General features: G+C 37.9%; 1 protein-coding gene across 1 annotated transcript in view; it reads left to right on the plus strand.

Moving 5' to 3' along the window:
• The window catches only part of PTPRK (protein tyrosine phosphatase, receptor type, K), a 187649-nt gene that overhangs the window by 153191 nt on the left and 11608 nt on the right, over window positions 1-22850 (plus strand). Inside the window, exons 10-22 of the mRNA XM_009704781.1 lie at window positions 3898-4058; window positions 6203-6238; window positions 9240-9251; window positions 10423-10607; window positions 12390-12477; window positions 13292-13368; window positions 13563-13580; window positions 16003-16039; window positions 17744-17841; window positions 18566-18682; window positions 19422-19576; window positions 20591-20726; window positions 22624-22773. Of these exons, the coding sequence (XP_009703083.1) occupies window positions 3898-4058; window positions 6203-6238; window positions 9240-9251; window positions 10423-10607; window positions 12390-12477; window positions 13292-13368; window positions 13563-13580; window positions 16003-16039; window positions 17744-17841; window positions 18566-18682; window positions 19422-19576; window positions 20591-20726; window positions 22624-22773 (1270 nt within the window). The remainder of the gene's footprint in view (window positions 1-3897; window positions 4059-6202; window positions 6239-9239; window positions 9252-10422; window positions 10608-12389; window positions 12478-13291; window positions 13369-13562; window positions 13581-16002; window positions 16040-17743; window positions 17842-18565; window positions 18683-19421; window positions 19577-20590; window positions 20727-22623; window positions 22774-22850) is intronic.

Consider the following 22850-nt stretch of genomic DNA (forward strand, 5'->3'; position numbering starts at 1 on the left):
AGCATATTTACTGCACAAGATTTGTACACAGCTGTTCATTTCTCATGACATCTAGGCGGTAATCATTATATTATGCTGAACTGCATGTTGAAAATACACAATCCATTTAATTTTCAAATTTTTTGGCACTAAATGAAATCTCAGCATGTAATTTTCTCAAGTGATCTTTCTAAAAACCATCATTTTTATATGCTAGTGTATTTTTTTTAATTGCATGGCAAAGTAAGGCTAGTTTGTGCATGAGCAAGTTGAAATGCTAACCAAAGAAACATGAATTTTTCAACTTTTTTTTTAAACGCACATTTCTCTGCTTTATTGAATGTGACAGAGTCACGCTTTTCATTCACCATTGCTTCTCTTTTTCCACTGTCTGTGATTTGCTTGCCAGGAGGAGCTACTATTCTTACTCCTACTATCTGTAAGTAGAATACGGGTGACTTACTATTTTACATGTTTTAAAGATGCAGTATCCCTTTTTAAAAAATAAAAACAGTCTCTGTAATTTTCCTAAAGTTTTATTGATAGTTACCTTTCTTTATTCTCAGGCTTGACAAATTGCTTGTATCATTGCTCCTGTTATTCTTACCCTGTTTTTTTTTAAAGGGATATTGTATTTCTAACTGTATATTGAGACTTTTGCTTTTTGCTACAGTTTTTCCCATAACTATCATTTTAGTTTGTTGTAATCATAATTTAATTTGCATTATGATTCACAGCAATACATCACACTAAGGCAGAAAACCTCTTTTCCCATTTCCTAGCTAGAGAACTGTGCTTGTAAATCACAAGTTGTTCTTTCTTAGCCTATCAGTTGCCAGGAGTGATCCTGTGCATCACTTTTCCTACGCAGATACCAGACCTTTGTAAATAGATCTCTGCCCTACCGATGACAGAGCAACACATCTCCCTCTGCGGTACCAACCTTTTGGTTTCTTTTTTACAGAAATATTTTTTGTGAAGTGGTCTACCTCTATTGCTTGTGAGGTGCCTTGCATACAGATCTTAAAGTGTGGATCTTACGTTATGACATTGATTTGGATAAAGTTTTGCTTCGTTGAAGTAAAATTGAACTTTTTTATACATGTTGACCAAATGAGTTTTTGTGAGGGCTGCAGCAGTTTTGACTGTGATTGAGAAAAGCAGTTACACACATTCTTAATTTTAAATAAATGCATAAAGCCCTTGACTTCAATGGGGATCCAGGAATGCACTCAAGTGCTTTGATGAACCGGTAGTGTCTGATAATGATGCTCTTCCCCATTTTTAAGCAGATTAGTTGACTTCTTTAAACAAACTTAAAAATAAAATTAAAAAAAAAGCTAAGCTGGCTTAGCTAACTGCCATTCTCCAGTTTATTGTGACAAATTATAATTTCCTTGTTAAATAACAATTGCTTCAGCTCAAGATAATTAACCGCACAGTTTCATCCTATGATGGAGCACTTTTCCCCTCCAGCTCCCACTGAAACACCCACCTGCGCAGGTTCACCCAACTGGATCCTTCAGCAGATAATGAGAATCATTTACACTTTCTGTCAGCCTCAAGTACTTTAACCTAACGATTTGCTTAACTATCATGAAGCATAGATTGCCTGTGTCTTCAGCCAAATGAGGGAAGGAAAAAAAAGGAAAGGAAAAAGAAGTCAAACCCAAGGGAGCCAGGAGCTGTTGAACAATAAAGCTGTCCTCCCATTTCCCAGCAGCTTTGGGTTGCGGTGCTACAACACAAAAGGCCTTTTTAGGAGTTGAAGCAGAGCATAAGAATTAGAAAGTAGCTACTGTAATAAGCTAATAACTTGAAAGCCTTAATAGCTGTTGATTTATTTAGCGTAGCTAGCAAGTTTTGTTACAAAGTGATGCTTCAAAGAAAGGCTTAATGTAGGCAAGAGATGAGGTGTAATAGTCTTTTTGTTCCATTTCTGAGGTGGTGTTAGAAAAAGGCCATCTTCAGTGTATAGAAACTGTCTGAAAGGCTTTGAAACTTAAAAAAATTACTGAAACTTAAAAAAACAATCTGAACTAGAAATGCCGATTTTGTTAAAGCTTTGATAGTATTGGGAACCAGTTACAAAGTTCAAGCAGTTTCACTTCTGGAAGTTCTGATTGTCTTCATTTGTTCGACCAGAGTATTATTTAAACCTGTACTTAAGTAAATAGGAATGTGTAGAGTAAACGTATAAAATAAAGCATTCTAAGGGGGACCGAACAACCGATACACGCAGAACCCTCATGTACACCACAAGGGTTTGGTGAAAAAATGGTAGGTTTAGAGACCGCCTTTGGGATTTTTGTAGTGAGGGCGTTATTGAGTAGTAAGTAATTTTCCAACTAGTCTATCTGTAAATGGGGAAAAGAAAGGCAGAGGGGAGGAACAAAATAAGAATATGGGTCTGATCGGTGAACGAATCTTCGTTATTCTCAGGAGTGCTTTGTCCATCTATATCCCACTTTGTGGCCCCTTATTGTGAACCAAGACTATTAACTTAAGAAACAGTCCTCTAACAGTTTCTTAAATATGTAAAACCATGAAGTGCTTCCTGCCCTAGAGAGTGGTGTAGGTCCTGTCTGGTGGGTGTTCCTAGGACTTAACAAGTAAATGGATGGATAACGTACAGTAATATTCTTTTTGTCTACTGTTTAAGTGTGGCACAGAATATTAAAAGTTGTCAGAGAATAGAGGAAGAGCAAGCAGTCCTTGTCAGAGAAATGTAAGATAAACACTGTCTAAAGAGTTAACAAGAAATTTGGTGCTACTTTATGCAGAAGCTAAGCTGTGTTTTAAACATACATTTTCAAGAACCTAGTATTTTCAGTGATGATTGTGTCTCTCCCACGTGGTGTCAGATTTATCCAAATAAGCAGGTTGGCTATCAATTATCTTGCAGTATATTGCAGCTTCAGATGAAAATAGGGAGATTTCAAAACCGTCTAATGTATGTCACGGGTTCCTGCAGCACCAAGGTGCACTTCATGCTGCTCTGCCTGCTTACTACTTGAGATACGTGCTTTAAGAGTAGTAGGCTTTAAGTGATAATTAAAATATATTATCTGCTTCCATCTGACTTCTGGAGACAGTGAAAATCACTTACAGTTCTTCATCAAAAGGAAAGAATTGAGAGATATTTCTGAAGTGTGCACTTTGAAGGGCATTGGCTGTTAATTTGGGGGATTTAGTTGTACAGATTAGGTTGCTGTTTAACTGTGGTACATTCAGAGTGTAAGACTGTTAATGTCAAAATTTAAGATATTCCCAAACTGCATGAAAATATAGAGTGGTGAGGGAGGTTTTGTTTGTTTTTTAAAGAACCAAAGTTCAGTATCAGGAGTGAAGTGTGGTATCATGTTGTATCTTGTGTACTGAATGGGAAGAACAACTTTTAACATAAAAGGTAATATGAATCCATATCAAATAATTATGTTTCTTTTGTTATTTCATAGGGTTTTTGACTAACAAAGTAATTTAGCAGGTTAAATGATTTCTTCCTAACAAGGCAAGCAAGGGGAATGAATTATCCATTTGTAAAACCAAAACACAGATTTAAATGGAGACGGTTGATAAAACTGCATGCACAGAAGCTTCTTATTTATCATTTCAGTTAAAATGTAATTATATTCTCTAATTTGTTTATATTTGTGTAATTACTCCGCAGGAAAAAAAATATTACCAGGGTACAGAAATTAGCACTTCCATTACAGCTTTTATGTGTGTACAGAAAACACATGATCGCGACTCTTTCATAGCAGGGTGCGTAGTTCTATCAATTTCACGCTGGAAAAGTTGTACACAGGAAAATCAGCCAAACTTTTCAGTCACTCAGGATTATAGGTAGTGATTACTGTAGACATCAATGTTCCTCAAATATTAAGGTGCTTTGGGTTTTTTTTTTTGGCTGGGCAGCAAACTTGCAAAGAAGCGCAAGGATGCCATGGGGACCACCCGCCAGGAGATGACACACATGGTGAATGCAATGGATAGGAGTTACGCTGACCAGAGCACCCTGCATGCAGAGGATCCCCTTTCAATCACGTTTATGGACTCTCATAACTTCAGCCCCAGATGTGAGTACGACTGTCATAGATGCTCTGAAGTGTAGGTGAATATAGAAACATGGGAAAAAAATCTACTTTTTCAGGAAAATTGTTGTAGGCTCCAGGTTTTCTAAGAACACCGGTAAACCCAAAGGTTTAGTAGGGATGTTCGTATGTTATCCTTATTGTTGTGTGGCCAGTTATTTAAATATTCACCTGTATTTTCAGTATGCATTGATACTTGTTCTAGGGAAAATATTATACTTCTAGAATATCTCAATTAAAATCTGACACTGAGTTTTCCCTCATGAGGATATTTAATACCAGCATGTTAAATATTGCTGTGTAACACCCTGTCTGTAGTGAATAATAATATGAGGTCCAAATTAATTTCTTTCTTTTGACAGTAAGGATGTTACAACAGAAGGAAACATTGACAATTTTCGTTGCTGTTTGTGAAGTTTAGGAACAAGCTTGTTAATATATCTGCAAATTTGCTGTATATTTGCATTCATTTTTTGTTGATTTGCTAGCTCTCTGGTTTTGACAAAGTTTGGCAGTTTGGGTTTCTAACTGTTAAATATCTGGGTTATAGCTATCACTGTCCAGCACGCTTGCCTCCAAACATCTGCACTATGCCTTGCACAAAAACAAGAAAATGCACTGGCAGACTCGGAATATCTCAAAACTAGGGTTTAACTTACCAAAGTGACACAATTCTGCCATGGAGCTGACAGGAACCTGACCTTGGCACAGCCACATGGTCGTGTGGCTTGGCTTTAAAGAGATCTGAGCAGCCTGAGCTACTTCTGAATTGCCATCTTTTGGGAATGGCACTCTAGTCTCACTTGTCTTGCCTCCCATAGTGCTTACCATGCTTGAGCAAAATACATCCCTTAAGGCTCTTAAGTTCTTTCCTGATTGTTTTAAGGGAAATGGCTTTTGGAGGAGAGTTTATTGCTCAGTTTATTGAAGCATACCAAACTACAGAGTGCTAACATTTTAAGCGTCTCATAACCAAATATAAATGGGAGTTTAGTATCAGCCTGTGAGTTTTTCTACACAGTTTTGGCTGGAACTGTTTGAAAATTCTCCAAAGTCTGATGTCTTATTGGCATTGAAATCTGCGGAGGCAGGTTTGCAAAGACCGTTCAATTTGGACTAAGTTCTGGTGGATCCCAGGCAAAGTATTCATCAGGAACCTGCATGGTCATTAGTGAGCCGGGGCTGCCAGGCACTTGGGCAGCCTTCCAGATGGACTAACGTGATGCCAAGGACCCGTGAGCCCCAGCCAGCACAACTGTCCTGGTTGGTTGGCAAAGAAGTTCAGCATCACTGTTTTCCAGCATCCTAGGTATGTGATTTTTTGGGTGTTGGAGGATTCAGTTCTCCTGACCATCGTCTGTGCTGAGGCAAAAAGCCTTCCAAACTTTCAGGGTTTCCTGCTATGCGACAAACTTTTAGGCAGATTGCTTGAGAACTGGAGCTCAATTGTGTCATAGAGGTGTTGATATTTTAAATTTTTGTTCCAGATTGGAACAAAACCAGTTTCTGGATTCTGCCATTTCTGTCTGGAACAGCACATTTGTCTCTGCACGGTTCTAGTTGTGATAACGAATGATGAACTTCTATGAATGTTATTCAAGCACCTGCACCTGTGTATCTGTGATTTTCCTAAGAGCAATATCTTTGGCACTGCACATAAAAAAAGCTATTAACTGTAAATATGTATAGAATTTTTTTTAATTACCTAGAAGACTTTAAAGAAATACCATTTTATTTTGAGATGAGCTATTCAAGTATTACATGAGAGGATGGGTTTAAAAGGAAAGGAGTTGGTTCTGTGAAAGTGAACCTTTATTGTGAAGCAAAGAACAATAGTGAAAGAGAAGCCCTTTCAAAAACTAAATTGCATGTAACGTCGTCTTTATTTCATTTCAGTAAGAATCTCTTTGCCTTTATCATTATATTTCTGAAGTCCAAAATAACTGCCTTTCATTCCTCTTTTATTCAGAATGCTTTCTGGAACTGTGTATTTGTTCTGTTTTTCTGTTATAATAAAATTAATGGGGTTTAGTTATCACTTGGTTATACTCTGAAGTATATTGTTTTTATTCTTGAAAATACACAAATGGAGGGTAATGTATTTCTTCATGAGCTTTGTTTTCCCACAGTGCCCAATGATCCACTTGTGCCGACAGCTGTGTTAGGTGAGGACCTGAGTCCTTCATTATCCATTCCTGCATGAGTTTCATCTCCTTGCATGGTTGAACTTTGAAACAGCTTGTTTTATGTAAAAGATAGCAATGCTGTTGTCAGAAAATAACTCTACACTCGGTTTATCAATTCAGAATTAAACTGACACTGCTTTTAGAATAAAAATTATTTTATGTTCTCATTAAGAAGTTATTCCTAGTCAGTGCTAACTGAAGAGTAACTGAGGAAATAGGTAAATGGAAAATACTAAAACTTTTCTCCTCAGAGCATTCAAAATGAGTTCTGATGAACTGACATGTGAAACTAGAACTCTGTTAAGAGATACGTAAAAATAAAATTCAGATCCATATTAGCATTATTTGGGAGGCAAAGCTTGATTTTCTAAGTAACAAGAATGAAAAGTAGAAGAGGGAGAAAATTCCATAATATCTAAGAACAACAACTTTGTAGGTTCTATACAGGTACTCCTGTATACCTATATTAATTACATGTTTCAATTGACCTTACCTAGTAAGTTTTTCAACTTCGTACTTACTTCAGATGCTGGGAGTGACCAGGCTGCTTATTTCTGTGTTGTATCTAACACTGAATGCATGTTTTAGTGGTTTTTTTTTAAAATACATAGATAAAAGTATAATTTGTACCCAAGTTCTTGGTTTGATAAACATAAAGTGCAGTATTGAGTTTCAGTCAGTTGCTGAGGTTATTTTAGGATAAAAGACATATATCAGGAAGTGGACATAAATACAAACTGAAGTTGAAAATTAGATTCTCAAAATAAAGCTTAAAGGGACCTGGAGGCAATTTGATCCCTCCTCTGTTTTGAGATGGAACATTACACGTATAATACAGACTCTGGCAATTGATTGTCTATTGTATTCTAAAAATTTGTAGTGAAGAGAATTCAACTCTTGCCATGGCATGTTCCAGTGCTTCGCTCCTCCTAAATAAAATTCAGATCCGTATTAGTATTATTTGGGACCCAAAGCTCAATTTTCTGAGCATTAGGTACTACTAACTGGATGTTACTACTGAGTATTATTACTGCTCACTCCTAGTTTTTCCTAACTAATCTAGACTAAATCTTCATTACTGTGGATTGAACCATTTCCTTTTGAGACATTCACAGAAAATATGGAGAACTGACACACTCCTGTCCTTTTAAAACAGTTTTTTACTCATTGAAAGGCTCACATGTCCTCAATTTTCTCTCTTCTAGTTGAGTTCCTTCACTCGTCATCTTGTAGCTGATGTTTTCTAAACTTGTTATGATTCTTTTCCTCTGAACACTTTCCAACTCATAGGTTGAATTTTTAAATTGCAGTACCCCAAATCAGGTACAGTTTTTAGAAGAAGTCTCAATGATGAGCTGAGTGTAATAGGTACCCCCATGCCCTGTGTGTACTATTCCTGCTCCCTGAACTGTATTTTGTCTTTTTTATTATGCTCGTGTTGCTGACTTGCATGGAGTTACCTGCTGAAATCCCAGTTACCATTACCCAGTCCATTACTCCATTTTGTAGTTAGATGTTTGAATTCCCTTTCCTACACACAGTATGTTGCATTCACTGTTTAATTCCCCTTGTTGATTTTTGCATTGTCTCCCAAATAATCAAGATAACTTTGAAATCTGATCCTGTACTTGTGAAGTGCTTGTGGTACCTTACCAGTCAGTGCCCTCTGCCCATACTGTCAGGGTGTTTTCTATCCCATGATGCAAGTTGTGGGTAAAAATATTGATAGCAAGTATACCCAGGAGGAACCTTTGCAGATCTTCATGTGAAGTGTCCTCTGAGACTGACAGCAAATCGCTATTTGTGAGTAGTCTTTGGTCTTTGTCAAGCTGGGTATACTCACCAGGTGGGAGATCTATCAAGTCATATTCTGCTCATTTCCTTTTGATAGAGTTGCAAATGCCATTCTCTTGACTACACTGGTGTCTTAGAAAGTTTATAACCATCAGAGCAGTTAGGTGCTGGAGCCATTGATGTTAGGCCTAAGGAAACCTAACCAAGTGGTTTAAGAAGTTTATGAAAGGTGGTGAAATAGTACTGTGTCTGAAAGAGCCAGGGGTTAGACTTGGTCATTCTGAATGCTTACTGAAATTAGATCAATGGACTTAGAGGAAATGAGTGTTTCCCTGAAATTATTCTAGGATCTTCTTGTCTCTTAGCTTTATTTCAGGCACTTATGAGATACATAGATATTATCTGATGCTACTTGTCAAGCTATTCCTAATAGCTCGTTTAGGCTATAAGCATATTCCAAAGGTCAATGTGTTGCCACTACATTGTGGCAGACACAGACACGGGCAGCTGTGAACAGCAAGGGCAAGGAATTAATTGAAGAACGGTTTAATAGTTCCTGTCTGCATTTCCATCTACTGGTAATGGTGTTTGAGGCATGATAGTCTCCTGGTATAAGCAAAGCAATGCTAGTTGGAAGAGGTAATATTTTTCATTGCATGGACTGAAATAGCGGAGAGAAGTAGACAAGCGTTTGGGCACACTATGTAGAAGAGGGTGGATACCCGTAAGCTTGTCCCTTTGGAACTAGATCATTTGACCTGCTCCATCTCCATATATCCCTTGTTTGGCCCAGCATCACAAAACAGTTTTCCTCTGTTTTATTTAGAGATGAGCAAAATTGAATGAGCTCTAAATTATAGAACATGCTTTTTTAGATGAAGTTCTCATTACTTTTAGCTGTACTAGTTTCTTTTTCTTCATGTATAGGTTATAAATGCTACTCTCCATTCTGTGTACATTAGCACTGAGTTAGTATGACAATTTTGCTTTTCTCAAATCCCTATCATTACATTGATGGCATAATAATGTTGCCCTTATATTTTTTAAATGGCTTCCATTGTTACCTATTGTGAAGCTTTAACAACTTTTAATGTCATTTTCTTTTAGTCATTTTCTAATATAGTCCTGAAATAAATTTCTTATGTTCTGTTCACTCATTGTTTTTTGCTGCTTCAATGGGTTAAAGTGCCTATTACTGGTAAGTATACAGCAAGGAATGGGGAGAACTGCAAATCCTGAGGTGGTTTGAAATGTGTGTGATTTAATATGGGTAACATTACAATAAAAAGTGACTGCTGCATGTCACTCACATTATTAGGCAGTTTAGTGAGGCATAAATGTACTGAAATTAGCAACTTGTGTCACAGTTCAAAGAATCAGGTTTCTTACTAGGAGATCTAATTTCAGAAGGCATTAACAGGGTTTGCATTTTGGTGGAATTGTAGAAAATCCAACCCTTGGGGTGTTCATTTTTTTCCTAGAGTGTTTTACTTCCTCATCTGGATCCTTTGCAAGGAAAATGGTAAACTGATTTCAATGTAATGTAGGAGGGGTTGGCTACCCACTTCTTATTTCAGTAGCTATTTTCCAAAAAGGTTTCAATTAGAATTTTTCTTCCTCTGTAAATTCATTTGAACTACTGATTGCTAATTTAAAAAAATAAAAAAAAAGCCACCAAACTGTTTCACTGAAGGGTTTGACACAATGTGATCACTTCATGCAGCTTTGACATTTGGTTTTGATAAGAGGGTTGGTGTAGCATAGGGCATTAGAGGAGACGACTTTGTTTATCCAGAGCAAAAACTGCGGCTGAAATCAGCACACCCAACAGTTTCATTTCTCTACTAAAAGACCTGAGTTAAAATGATGACTCTGAAGTGCTGATTTGTCTTCCCAAATGGAGGTGGTGTTCTGAAGTGGTAGCGTAATTGCTTCTCTTCTTTACTGGGATCTCAATTTACTTTCTTGGCTTTAGACAAATGACATGCTGATACCACTACAGTGTTATTCTAATTTAATGTTTTAGGTGTAGTATTGCTGTTGATACATATTAGCCATTAAAAAAGTTACTTTGGGTGATAGGGGCTGGAGTTCCCAAGTACATTAACGTCATAAAGTTTTGTAGCTTCAAATAAAATGCCCTTCAGACATCTTTATTGCGGGATGAAGGATTGCAAACTTTTGTATGTGTTTGCAGTTAAATTCCTTTATGTACTTAACAGTATTTATGTGCTGCAGGGTAAGTGCTTTGCGTTTTCAGAAATTAGGCATGTTTTTGAAGGAAGAGGTTGAAAATAGATGTTGGTATGTATAGCAGCAGGTGTTATTGCTCTGCCAGTACCTAACGCATTGATTTCTTGTGAATATAGATGAAAATCACAGTGCAACAGCGGAGTCCAGCCGGCTCCTGGATGTCCCTCGTTACCTCTGCGAAGGCACAGAATCCCCGTACCAGACTGGGCAGCTGCACCCTGCCATCAGGGTGGCTGATCTCCTGCAGCACATTAACCTAATGAAGACCTCTGACAGCTATGGATTTAAAGAGGAGTATGAGGTGAGATCTTCAGTGGTGGGTTTTGGCTAGGAAAAATCCCTTTGAAAGGGGCAGGCTTTTGTTTGCATTGCGTTGCATTGCAAAAGGGTGCAACTAAATGTCATGGGTTTAAGTGAAAAACAGATAAAGATAAGCAGGCATAAGATTCCTACATATGTAACTCAAAAGTGAAATATTGAATGGAGTCCAATGGTTTGAGCTTTTATTGATGCCTGGAGAAAAAAAGTGTCTTCCTTAGGGTATAAGAAGACATGCCCTGCTGAATTTTTTGCAACATATTGTAAGAAGTTGCTACCTTTTTGTTGCTGCGTTTTAGTTGAAATGCTGTAATTAGTTATGTGAGCTTTCTGAGCCAGCTTCAGTGCAGATCTCCTGGATTAGGTTAAAGTGAAGATTTAACCTGGCCGGTTTTGCAAGAAGCACTGACTGGAAGCACTCTCATGATTTATTAAAGCATCTCAGTAGGGCAATACGGGACTAAACTCCAGCTGAGAAGCAGTAAAGACGTGCCGAGAGTTAGTAACATCTTGAAGTTCTAATTAGACCTGCCTGAGCATGTCTACTTACAACTTTAATGTTAACATGGAAGCCAAAAATTCCCAGCACTGGAGGCAGAAGATGAGTAGAGATTCATTTCTCTTCTGATCTCTGAATCTGTTGTGATTCTTTGGGATTAGGATATCAGGCAGGACATGCAGTAAAGATGGGAATGGTACTGCCAAGGTTGCTCGCAATACAGCTAGGTTTAAAATAAGTTTTCTCTGAGTAAGTAATCTCTTCTGACTCAGTTTTCAACCTTCTCTCCTTTCTGCAGCTGTCTCTACTGTAACATGAGAACTGGAATAAATAAATGTGTGGTTTTTAAAAGAAAATTATTCTCTTTTCCTCTCTTTTACTTAAATACGCTTCGTTATGCTCTGCCTAACTTCAGGGCTAAGCCCAAGTGTCAGCCACTGCTGGGGGGGAGGGTGGTCACTGATGCCACATCAGGTGTTTTCCTACTTGCTACTTCTTCTGTTACCATACACAACATGTTTGGCCTGGCTTGGGCTTCTGAGTGTCCATTAAAGTTTTGTTTCTGTGGCTACTGTGTACTTTCTAGAGGTAATTTACCCAGATCAGGATAAGAGAACATCTGGAAGGAAAGAATAGCATAGACCTGCAACAGCTGTAAAGTATCTACGGGCAATGAAGAAAAAAGCCAAGGAGGAATAAAGGCTGTTCCTATCGCTACTGAGAGATTAAACTCTTAAGAAGAGTTAAAAAAATGTAGAATATTTTTGCTAGTGGCTAGAGGGAGGGATATAAGGAAAAACAACATGAACAATGAACGTTGGCAGAGGAGACTTCCTGATGGCTCTGTAGGAAGAAAGGCTGTTTTACTAAGCAATATGAGGAAAGCAATGTAATGCTGTAGCAAACAGGCTATATTTTATGGTGTCTTGTAAGAAGTGTGATCGGTCTTTCTGTGCTTTCTCAGCTTGCTGTTGTTGCTCCATGGCAAGGATGTCTGAGGAAGTTTAGCCTTCCAGCGATTCCAGGATTTGAATTCCCTCTGGAGTCCCTCAGTGACTTGCCCATTGACCTGTAGCAGTCAAGAGGGGGAGAGAGCCTCCTTTCTTCTCTAGATGTATATATTTCTGTTCCATGGTACCGCCTGGGTGACCAGAGTGGATGAGCAAAGCTGAGCTTACTTTATGGTAGGGCAGTTCTTTTAAACTGTTATTTTTGGAGATAAATTAATGGTCAGAATGTTTTCTTTCGGAACATTTTTATTTATAGAGTTTCTTTGAGGGGCAGTCAGCTTCTTGGGATGTCGCTAAGAAGGATCAAAACAGAACAAAGAACCGCTATGGAAACATTATAGCATGTGAGTATCAGTGCACTTGGTTTGAGCCATAGCTGTAGTCATGTGTTACTCGTGCCGTGTTCTCTCTTTCCTTACAAGTCTCCGGTGGCATAGCTGCTTAATACCCCACACAGAGGAGGAGGACAGTACCTTTTCCAGCTTTTTTTTTTTTGTCCTTCGCAGTTCAACTTTCTTCCTTTTATAACTCGGGCTGAATTTCACATTTGCATCTCTGTTGTGCAAGCTGTGGTAAGCATATAACAGCGACAAGCTAGCACTCATTTGGATGTTAATTTTCTGATAATTTACAATTTGTTGTTGTTTTACAAATGCAATTGAACGTGCAGGAATGAAGCTACTGGAGAAGTCCCTGAATGGGTAGAGTTACGTCTTCATCGAATCCCAAGTGCATTGCTAACCCCTATACTGCTTCATTTTATTTATTTTTTTTAATGTCTCAGTTTAAACTTAAGCAGGCTGGGGTCGGAAGTAAGGAAACAGTAATCAGGATTTTTGGTTTTCTAGATTACCATCAGTGGAGCTGATGTTGAAAGGGACTTTGAGCAAGTAACCTGGCTTCTTTGTGTCTTTTTAACCATGTGTAACAGTGTGATACCTTTCAGCTACATTTAATGAAGTTTAGTGAATGTTTTCGAAGTAATTGGAGACCTCAGACAAAATGGTTCTTTGTAGTTCTGTGTAAACACCTACTATTTAAGGGTTGTAAATTGTGAGTGCTTATGCCAGCTGATTTTGGTTTTCTAGATGACTTACCATAATATCTTACTTAAAAATCGCACTTCAAAAAGGCACCGTAACCACTTGGTTTTTACAGATGACCACTCCAGGGTGATTTTGCAACCTGTTGAAGATGATCCATCTTCAGATTACATTAATGCCAACTACATAGATGTGAGTGGATTGGACAGCTTTCTCCCTCTCAGTTTGCCGGCTTCTCTATGTGAAACTATTGCATGTTATGCCTATAAATTTATTGAAATCTTTCTTTTATTAAGAACAAAATGTACACTTTCCTTGTTCTACGTCCTAGTACTCACTGACATTGTTGTGCTTTCTTTCACATCTGACTTTGGTTTGGGCTGTAGATTTGGCTGTACAGGGATGTAAGTACCACTATATGTGACTAACGGCATCCTATTGTAAATATTTAATATAGATATTGTTATTAATTACTTTCCTCTTCTATTTTTATCAGTCAATAACTATGCATGCTTCATCTAATTTATCTCATCTGTTCCTTTAAAAAATTTCCTTTTGTGTGAATATTTTTGTATGTGTTTTGAAAAGATAATTTAGCCTTTTAACATAGCTCTGAATATTATTAGATATTGTTAAATAATTCAGGTGAACCTCTCTGTCAAAGAGAATTTACTGTTCACTTTTTTAAAATGATAATTTTGGCCACTAGCTTTTCTTTTGCCTTTCCCATTTATATGTGAGAATCTGGATAGTATGCTGTACTGTAGTCGTCTGAAAATGTACCTGTGAAGTAGTTGTAATACATGTTTGGCAAAAAGAGAGGTATGATGGCCTTTTGTGGGGGTCGTTTGTTTGTTTGTTTGTTTTTAACAACGAATTAGACAAACACTATTTAGCTGACATTTTTCTTAAGGTGCTAATTTAGGTATTACAAAGTACATACACAAACATATATATATAAATATTTTAATGTGGTAGAAATTTCCTCACTTCTGCAGAAAACCTCTAAAGTTTGAAATTTCATACTTTGATTAAATTACAAATTAAGTTATAAATTTTTTTAAAACCTGATAAAAACAGGAAATTTGAACAAATTATGCCAAATGTTTTGAATAGCAAGTATAATTTTATCTAAGTAACACCTTAGGAATAAACAAGTTGTTGTATTCAAAGTAATTCAGAAGTAATCCAAAAGATACTGAGATTGCTAGTACAAGTGTTTTTAAAATACATCACTTTGGTTACTTTTCTTTATAATTACACCTTACTCATTTTTCCTGTCCACGATTAGTTGATAAATCATTTAAGACTCTTTTGACTTTCCAGGATATAAAGATTTAGCTCCAGGTATATTGTTGTCTTTTTATTTTGGTATTTTAACATGGCAATCTCTGTGAAGTGTTCGGCCCATGATATTTTGCCCGGGGTCTTAAACAAGAAAAACCTCCCAGATTTCTAATAATTCCAGTTCCTTTAGGATGTTGTTTCTCTTATTTAGGAGTGAATTGAATCTCATTATAACCAGACAGAAAAGCTACAAGTTAAAACTGGCACTTTGCAATTTTAAAGTGACACTTTTACCTTCTTCTGGAAAGCATTACTGAGTGTAAAACAGTGTAGCACAGGTTCCACTTTCATAATTTGAAGCTGGGGCTTGATATTAAGGACTCCAGGAGAAATTTTTTAGTTGTTTGATGCAGTCTTGGTCTCTTGTAAAGCCAAGAGTGAGACACTCGGGAGCTTTTTCATAAGCCCCAGAAGAAGGTGCTCTCACTCTAGACAGGATAATGAAAGAGTCCTTGGAAAAGGATATAAACTTTTTGAGTACATTGAAATCCTTCACTTAGTAGCATCTTGTGAATACCAGGCATCCAAGGACTTGTTCTCCCCTGTAATGCAATACTTGAATCAAGTGGCCTAATAAAACTGTAACCTAGGAAATAATTGGAGTTATTTCCTTAACATTTGCACGTTGTGAAATTCTGTATTGTTTTCTCACCAGCAACGCTAAAGTTTCCTTCCTCTTTGTAGCTAATGTTGCTGGCACTGGTCAAAATATATTCTGAATTGTTTCCTCAAGAGCAGCAGCTCTTTGTCTTGTAGTTTGTATGCAGACGATTGATGCTGTACAGTACCACTAGCGTTGGCATAGACCCAGCTAATTGGAAAGGCTTAGTCGTGTATATCTATATATATATGTGTATGTGTATATACTTTTTTGAGTATCATGTCCTGTATAATTGATGCATGTTTTGTGCAACAGTGCAAAATATTTTGCAGAAGATTCCACTGCAGTAGGACCTTGATTCTGTGCACACACCACAGAGTCCAGCTCTGTCCCCATTAGTTATAATTCGAGTACATACCTCTTTGTGCTGTACAGTATTTCTCTATTTAGAAGAAGACAAAAAGTGTGTGTTTTTTCATATTGGGTTATAAGTGGGGAACACAGATAAATTATTGAGATAATCCAGTGACAAAGACAATTTTTGCTAAATTTTAAATGAACGCCCCAATGTATTTGGCTGGGGAGATAATGTCAATAGAGGACTAATTTTTAGGCCGAAGGGACCAGTCTAGAATACTCCTTCCTGGTACACTACAATGTCTGTTCAAGTCAGATGTTATTTTCATTTTATCTGTTGTCATTCAGACCTTTTCAGCGTTAACCATTTTTTTTAGGTTTTGAGCTTCATGCTGCTCTTAAGTATTGGTTTGCTCTGAAAATGTTGTCTAGAGTTAAGAATTCTGTAGTATCCTTATGCTTTTGTTTTCCCCTCCCTGTTAGTAATATGGTACTCAAACCAACTTATGTTGCTATTTTAGGGATATCAGAGACCAAGTCACTACATTGCAACCCAAGGTAAGAATGTGCCAGCATTAATCGAACCGAACAAATGTTCTCTGTAGTGTCCAGCAGTGTTTTGGTGAAATGGAAGTAGGTGAAAATAAACCATATCCAATATTGTGAGTTGTCATCTTGTGTTATGGTAAATTAACATAGCAAGTTCAGGTGAAATGTGAATAAATGCAAAAATTGCACTAGTTTATCATGTTAATTAGCTATTGAGCAACTCTTTCAGTGATAGATTCAGCTGATGAAGTCAGAAGCTACTACCATGATTTCCAATTATGAAGATGAATAGAGAAAAGAGGAATGTGGACAGAGAAGAGAACAGTTTCAACTTGCCTTGAGGCATTTTTCTTTCCGTATTATAATATATTATTTTACCGTCTAGCATTTAGTCCAGAATGCAGACTGTGAAGATAGTAGTGATGAATTAAATGCTATCTCCGAAAATCTGGGTAAAGTAAGGCCAGAGTAGGATAAAGCCTCTTTGTAGGAAGAAGTGAGGGAAATCTTTATCGTATAACACCCTGCTAATAAAAAGGAGAGTTAGAGGGAAAAATTGAATTTCTATGGAAATTACTCATTTTGTATTTCTGATAAAACTCCTCACAATGAGGAAAAACAAATAGATTAGTCTAAGATTGCACTGAAATATCAGAGGCTATGAATTAAAGTAAAAATAATTGGATTTAGATGTGTCATTATTTGATTTGTGAGTATAATCAGATAGCTGGCTGGAAATATCCTGTTATTTGTGCCCTCGGTTGATTGTGGCTGCACACAGGAAAGACAAACTAAAGGCTTGTTTTAAAGCAGGATGCTCAAATTTCTGTCCGCATTTTTTTTTTTATTTTTCTGTAAGTGCCATCTAAACAGGTCTCTGTATGGCAGTTAAGTCTACATTTGTATTTTATTTCTGTTTTACTATGTAAATCATTGCACATAATAGTGTGCAAAGGACACAAAAATTTATTGCTGCTTTTGTATGCAGCCTTCGATCTAGCATATGAATGAATATGATTGAGTCTTCAGATGTGTATTATATACAGTAATATTTATACTACTGCTAGGCTGTGGTCAGGGAGCTGTTCCTGAGATGTCTGTAACAGCATAAAAGCCTCTGCGGCTCAACTGAACGTGTCTTGTCTCTGCAGCAGAGCAGGAGGCAAAGCTTAAACACGTGCTCCTCATTTGCCTCACAGAAAGGTAGTTAAGTTAGGTTAAATACCCTTCAGTGGGAAGTTTATGGCTCGGCACCTACTTGTGCTTGCACACTTTACCGGGAGCTAGAAGGTAAGCGCACAGGATCTGGACCGCCGGCCCTCCTGACTGATGCTTCACTCCAGCACGGGCATCTGAAGAAACGCTCACTCAACACATCATATTTAACAAATGTAAAACAAACCTAGAACTATAGATGTAGTCACACATTGCTGTGTCCTTATAGTTTTCAAGAAACTTCTGGTGTTTCACCACCTGCTATTAATTTCTTTCAAGTGGTAATTCAGTTAAACTGAGAAGATTCAGCATTAGTTAGAAATGACAATATAGACTGGAAACTGGCACGATGGTATGATGATGTGGTTTCATGAAGCTTTCATCTTTGAGCAAGTGTGTTCATGTGTATCGGCTCTGAAAAGCACTGGATTTTATTTCTAGCGTTCGCTTTGACTGTTATTTTTTTTGCACAGTATTACCTGGAATTTTTTCTTACAGGTCCAGTTCATGAGACTGTGTATGACTTTTGGAGAATGATATGGCAGGAGCAATCAGCTTGCATTGTGATGGTCACAAATTTAGTGGAAGTTGGGAGAGTAAGTTTTTGTTTTGTTTTTCTTTTAATGCCACAAACCTAAAGAAAAACCTGCTGACAAGATGCACTATCAGCAGAATGTAGAGGAGTCTTGTGAAGGACAACCCTGCATCCTGAGAGGAGGGGGGAGTGGGAGTCCAGACATTGTTGCAGTTATGGTATTGTGTAAAACTAAGGCTAACTTTTGTTAGAAGATGACTGATGCTGTGCTGCTTTCATGAGTAGTGAAAAATTGTCGGAATCCAAAACTCATATTTCAGCAAAATAGATTTGTATATTGTCACTCGAATGAGCAGAGTGAGTGGACTAGTGAGCAAATGTGCTTCTATATCAGAGGCTAGAAATCAGCAAATTATTTACAGTTTAGCAGTAACACATCCCTCAGGGAGTAATATAAAGTATCTGGGATTACTTGCAGCGGTTTGATTACTGATACAAAATGCATCCCAGTTTAACATAAGTGGAAATGTATTCCATAGCTCAGCACTAAAAAAAATATAAATGCTCATTTAGAAATGAATTTGGCATCTAAGTACAGCTGTGTAAAGCAGTGGAAACTCCTTGTAACTGATGCTTAACTTGACAGAACAGCCATTTGCCATGACAAGCCACATGAGTGCATGGTCATTTTGGAAATAAATGTGGTGTAATGCAGTACATGCAGTAACGTATCCTCAAGCTTTTATTTTCCTTTGGTGTAAAATGCGTTCCCATTTTGTATTTAGGTCAAGTGTTACAAGTACTGGCCTGACGACACAGAAGTTTATGGGGACTTCAAAGTGACATGTGTAGAGATGGATCCCCTTGCAGAGTACGTCGTCAGGACCTTCACTCTGGGAAGGGTGAGCACATTTTGAAAGGGCTTGGCAAAATACTCTTCCCTGGTAGCAAGGAGTATGGAGGGGGCTATGCTTGCACATGTTCCTGTACAATACCAAACCCTCTGTCTGGTTAGCAGATCCATAGTGTAGGCAGCCTTACCTCATTGTGGGAGCGATGCATTGCGTCAGCGCTGTCCAAACACGCAGCTCACTGTGGGATTTCAAATTTCCCCAGAAATCTTGCCTGCTACCTTCCCCTCTCTGACAGTCACCTCTTCTCTGAGCTCAAGTACCAGGTCGTGAGTCATGCCCGTCATTCATCTCCATTCACTCTGCCCTGAATGCCGCTGAGTCAATCTCACTTGATCAAAGAAAACTCTGTGAATGCAATATATGTGATACAGTTGTGGTGGTCTGGTAAATCATTATACTAACCTGTAAATGTAGCAGGCCATTTTCTTAATTAGCAAAACGTCTGAAAATCAATGCGAATTGTGTCTAGGTATATTAAAAAAAAAAAATCTAATGAGGCAAAACTAGCACACACAATGGCAAAAGTAGAAATTACAAACTTCAAAATGAGAAAAAAACCTCAATGACATCTTTAAGCTTCGTCTGGTCTCTGCTTTAAATAATTGGTGAAACGATGAAAACAGCATGTAGATTCTATCAGTGTGTGTTATCACTATTTGAGTCAGAGAATATCTAGTCTATGTAATACTTTGAATTTCCTAACCTTTTTTTTTTTCCCCTTTTACAGAGGGGCTACAATGAAATCCGTGAAGTTAAACAGTTTCATTTCACTGGCTGGCCAGATCATGGAGTTCCTTACAATGCCACAGGCCTGCTTTCCTTTATAAGGAGAGTCAAATTATCAAACCCTCCTAGTGCCGGGCCTATTGTTGTCCATTGCAGGTGTGTACAGAAGAGGTAGCTTGATTTTTTTCCACAACTGTGTATGTGATTATTTACAGTAGCCTCTTGTGAGGCATCCATCATTTTGAAGTGTTTTGTTTTTGTTGTTCCCTTTTTGAATTGCCTAATTCGCACTGCGGTAGGATTTGGCTGTCTACAGCAATGTTTGGAAATAACCAGATTCTAGTACATTTTTCCTAAGTAGAATAGCCAGAGATTTTCTTTTTCCTGCAAGAGCTGCACCAGCTAAATCATATGATGCTTCAGGCTATCATTTTAGGTATCCTACAACAATTTTGTGACAACGTTTAAGAATAAGTGTAGATACAGCTGCTTTGATAACTTGGTGTTGCATATAATGTCTGAACAGATTATTAATTTAAATCAAAGTAAACAAGTAGATGAGGGAAGATAGAGTGAGGTTAATGGCAACGAATACAGAATGTTGTTTTTCCTGTGCAAGTTTTGCAAGGTTTGTGTTGTTGGGACACAGTCCTTTGACAAATAGAAATTTCTTTCAGCACCATGAAATGTTTAATTACGTTCTGTAGATAAAGTTACTCATCCTTTACACATCTTAAGAATTGACCGTGCAAAAACTGTCCTATGTAAAACCAAAATAAATCAAGAGAGATTCTTCGGGATACTGTTAAATGTGCTGCCTGAACCAGCTTAGAGCTTGGCTGGTAAAACATACGCTTGAGTTTCTTACTGTAATATATCATTTAAAAATCATCCTTAGTCTTATTAAATAAAAATAAGATCTGTCATATTTTGAAGTGCATGAACTTAATCATCCTCCAGATTTCAGTTTAACTAACTTTTCTTTTTTACTATAAGTGTTAGGATCTGAGTGATAAAAGGGAGATTTTTTTTTTTTTTTTTGCTGTTGCTTAGTGGATCAAATTTGATGGAACTGAATGGATTTATAAAAATGCTGTCAGTAATGGGTTTATAAAGTTTGTAGGTGTTTTCATGGGGCTATTCCTAACAGTATTTACTCATTCTTTTTAGTGCTGGTGCTGGACGGACAGGTTGTTATATTGTGATCGATATCATGTTAGATATGGCAGAAAGAGAAGGTGTTGTGGATATCTACAACTGTGTCAAAGCCTTACGGTCCCGTCGCATCAACATGGTACAGACAGAGGTACGACAGTTTACCCTCAAAGCACCTGATGCTTTCTGAAACATGCTAGGTCAGAATTTCACTGTTACTCTGCCAAGAGCAGGCAGCGGCCCTGCTGAGGGGTTCTCTCTGTTGGGGAGCGTTGCTCAATGCAAACAGAACCCAGAACCAGGATGGTGCAACAAACCTGCCAGCTCTTTCAGGCTTCACACAAACAAGTACCCACCTGACTTTGTAACCAAAGGAAAGCAAGGAGGATTTTTTAGGGAAAGCCCTACAGTAAGACCTGTCTGGCACATCTCTCCCCAGCTCTGGTATTAGCAATTCCAGGAACCCAAAGTTGGAATTTCAGCAGGCTGCCACTGGTTTTAGACTATCTCCAGTCACTTTATCCATAATTTGACTTACCTGTGGAACTTTATGTCCATTTCAGACTCTTCCTTTTCAATTCTATTTTTATTTGCTTTATTAACCTCATTACCAAGCCTTTTTCCTTTTCTACACTTTTTATCTTTTGTCACGCCTTCAGCAACTCTACAGTAAAACCACTGCCTTGGTGGTGAAGCTATAACAGATCCCATTCTGCCGCCTGAGTATCACTGAACTTCCACAGAAACATAGGTTGTTGATTTATATTAAGACAGGTTACTTGACATGGTTTGCCACTTCTCTCTCCCGTCCTCCGTGTGGACATCTACCCAAAAAGTTATTTCGCGTGTGACCACATGCAAATCTCTGCAGTCGGCAGCCAGGCATATCAGTGTAATTTGGTGCAGTTGTTATTCCATACTGAAACCTGTGGCAGTTAAACAAATAAATGTTCCCGATCAACTGCCCCAGTACAGGACCATTAACCTTTGGGAAGTGCGTGGGGTGGAGTGTTTCAGTATGACTGCTTCAACCATCCCAGTTTAATCTGCTCATGCATGTGAATTAATACCCCTACTGCTGTTCCTTTCTCTTTCTTTCACTCTTCCCTCTTACGTCTCATCTTCTCTCAGAGGTTCATGCTTGCAGAGCAAAATAAAGCTCTAATTGCAGCACGTTCTTGTGATGGTCATCTAAACAAGAGTGATGGCATTAGCTCCATAGCTCCGTGGATAAGGCAGCACAAGCTGTAGAGCCAGAATATGACCACGGTCCCTGGACATGTGCTCTTGTTACGGGCCCATGTTAAAATTTGTGCGGTTAATAACCTCATCGGTATCCACAATAGCTAGGTGAGGCTGGCACAGTTCTCACACTTTGCTGTATAGGCATGATTTACATCTATTGATTTTGAGGTGGGTATCTATAATAGGTGTTGTGTAAAAATTGACAGGAAGCCTGACTGAAATAGTAATGCAGTTGTCTGGGGCTCAGGATATCGCCAGGCAAGTCAGAAAAAAAAATGGGAGGAAAATGCTGTTTCTGTTGGGACACACTTGAATTTATTACTGGCCTAGAGCCAGCTCTCAGACAATCAGTGTACTAGCTTGCACACGCACAGGGAGAATGCAGCGTGCCAAATAATTGCTAATCACACTAGTAGTACTTGAAGCAATTTACACTTTGTGCTAGTATTATAAGACTGAAAGCTATTTTTAAGAAACCAAAATGAGTAAAGCCAACAAGTCACCGGCATTTACGCAGAAACCCACAAGCACCACAGGAAAACTGAAAACCTCCTGTTAAATAAATTGCTATGCCTGTTCCGTTAAGTTTTACTGAATTTAAATTGGTTCTGAGGAAAACACCTTTGTTAACTGCATCCCAATTAGGACGAGATTGTGTTTGTACTAAAGCATTATTTAATGGATTGCTGGACACTGCCTTTAATGAGTTATATAGTGTGCAGGAGATCTGTTTATCCTAAAAGAAGGAAAGATCTGTTGTTTTTAAATGGCTATAATTTTTGTTTCTTTGCCTAATTTGGTAGGAGCAGTACATCTTTATTCATGATGCCATTCTAGAAGCTTGCCTGTGTGGAGAAACTGCCATTCCTGTCTGCGAATTCAAAGCTGCTTATTTTGATATGATTAGAATAGACTCTCAGACAAACTCTTCGCATCTCAAAGATGAGTTTCAGGTATTCACAGTGCCTACTAACTCTTCATGTGACAACATTTTTTTTGCCTCTAGATACATTTAATTTATTTTAAGGGA

This window comes from Cariama cristata, unplaced genomic scaffold, assembly GCF_000690535.1.
Source record: "Cariama cristata isolate BGI_N322 unplaced genomic scaffold, ASM69053v1 scaffold4797, whole genome shotgun sequence".
NCBI classification, from domain to species: domain Eukaryota; kingdom Metazoa; phylum Chordata; class Aves; order Cariamiformes; family Cariamidae; genus Cariama; species Cariama cristata.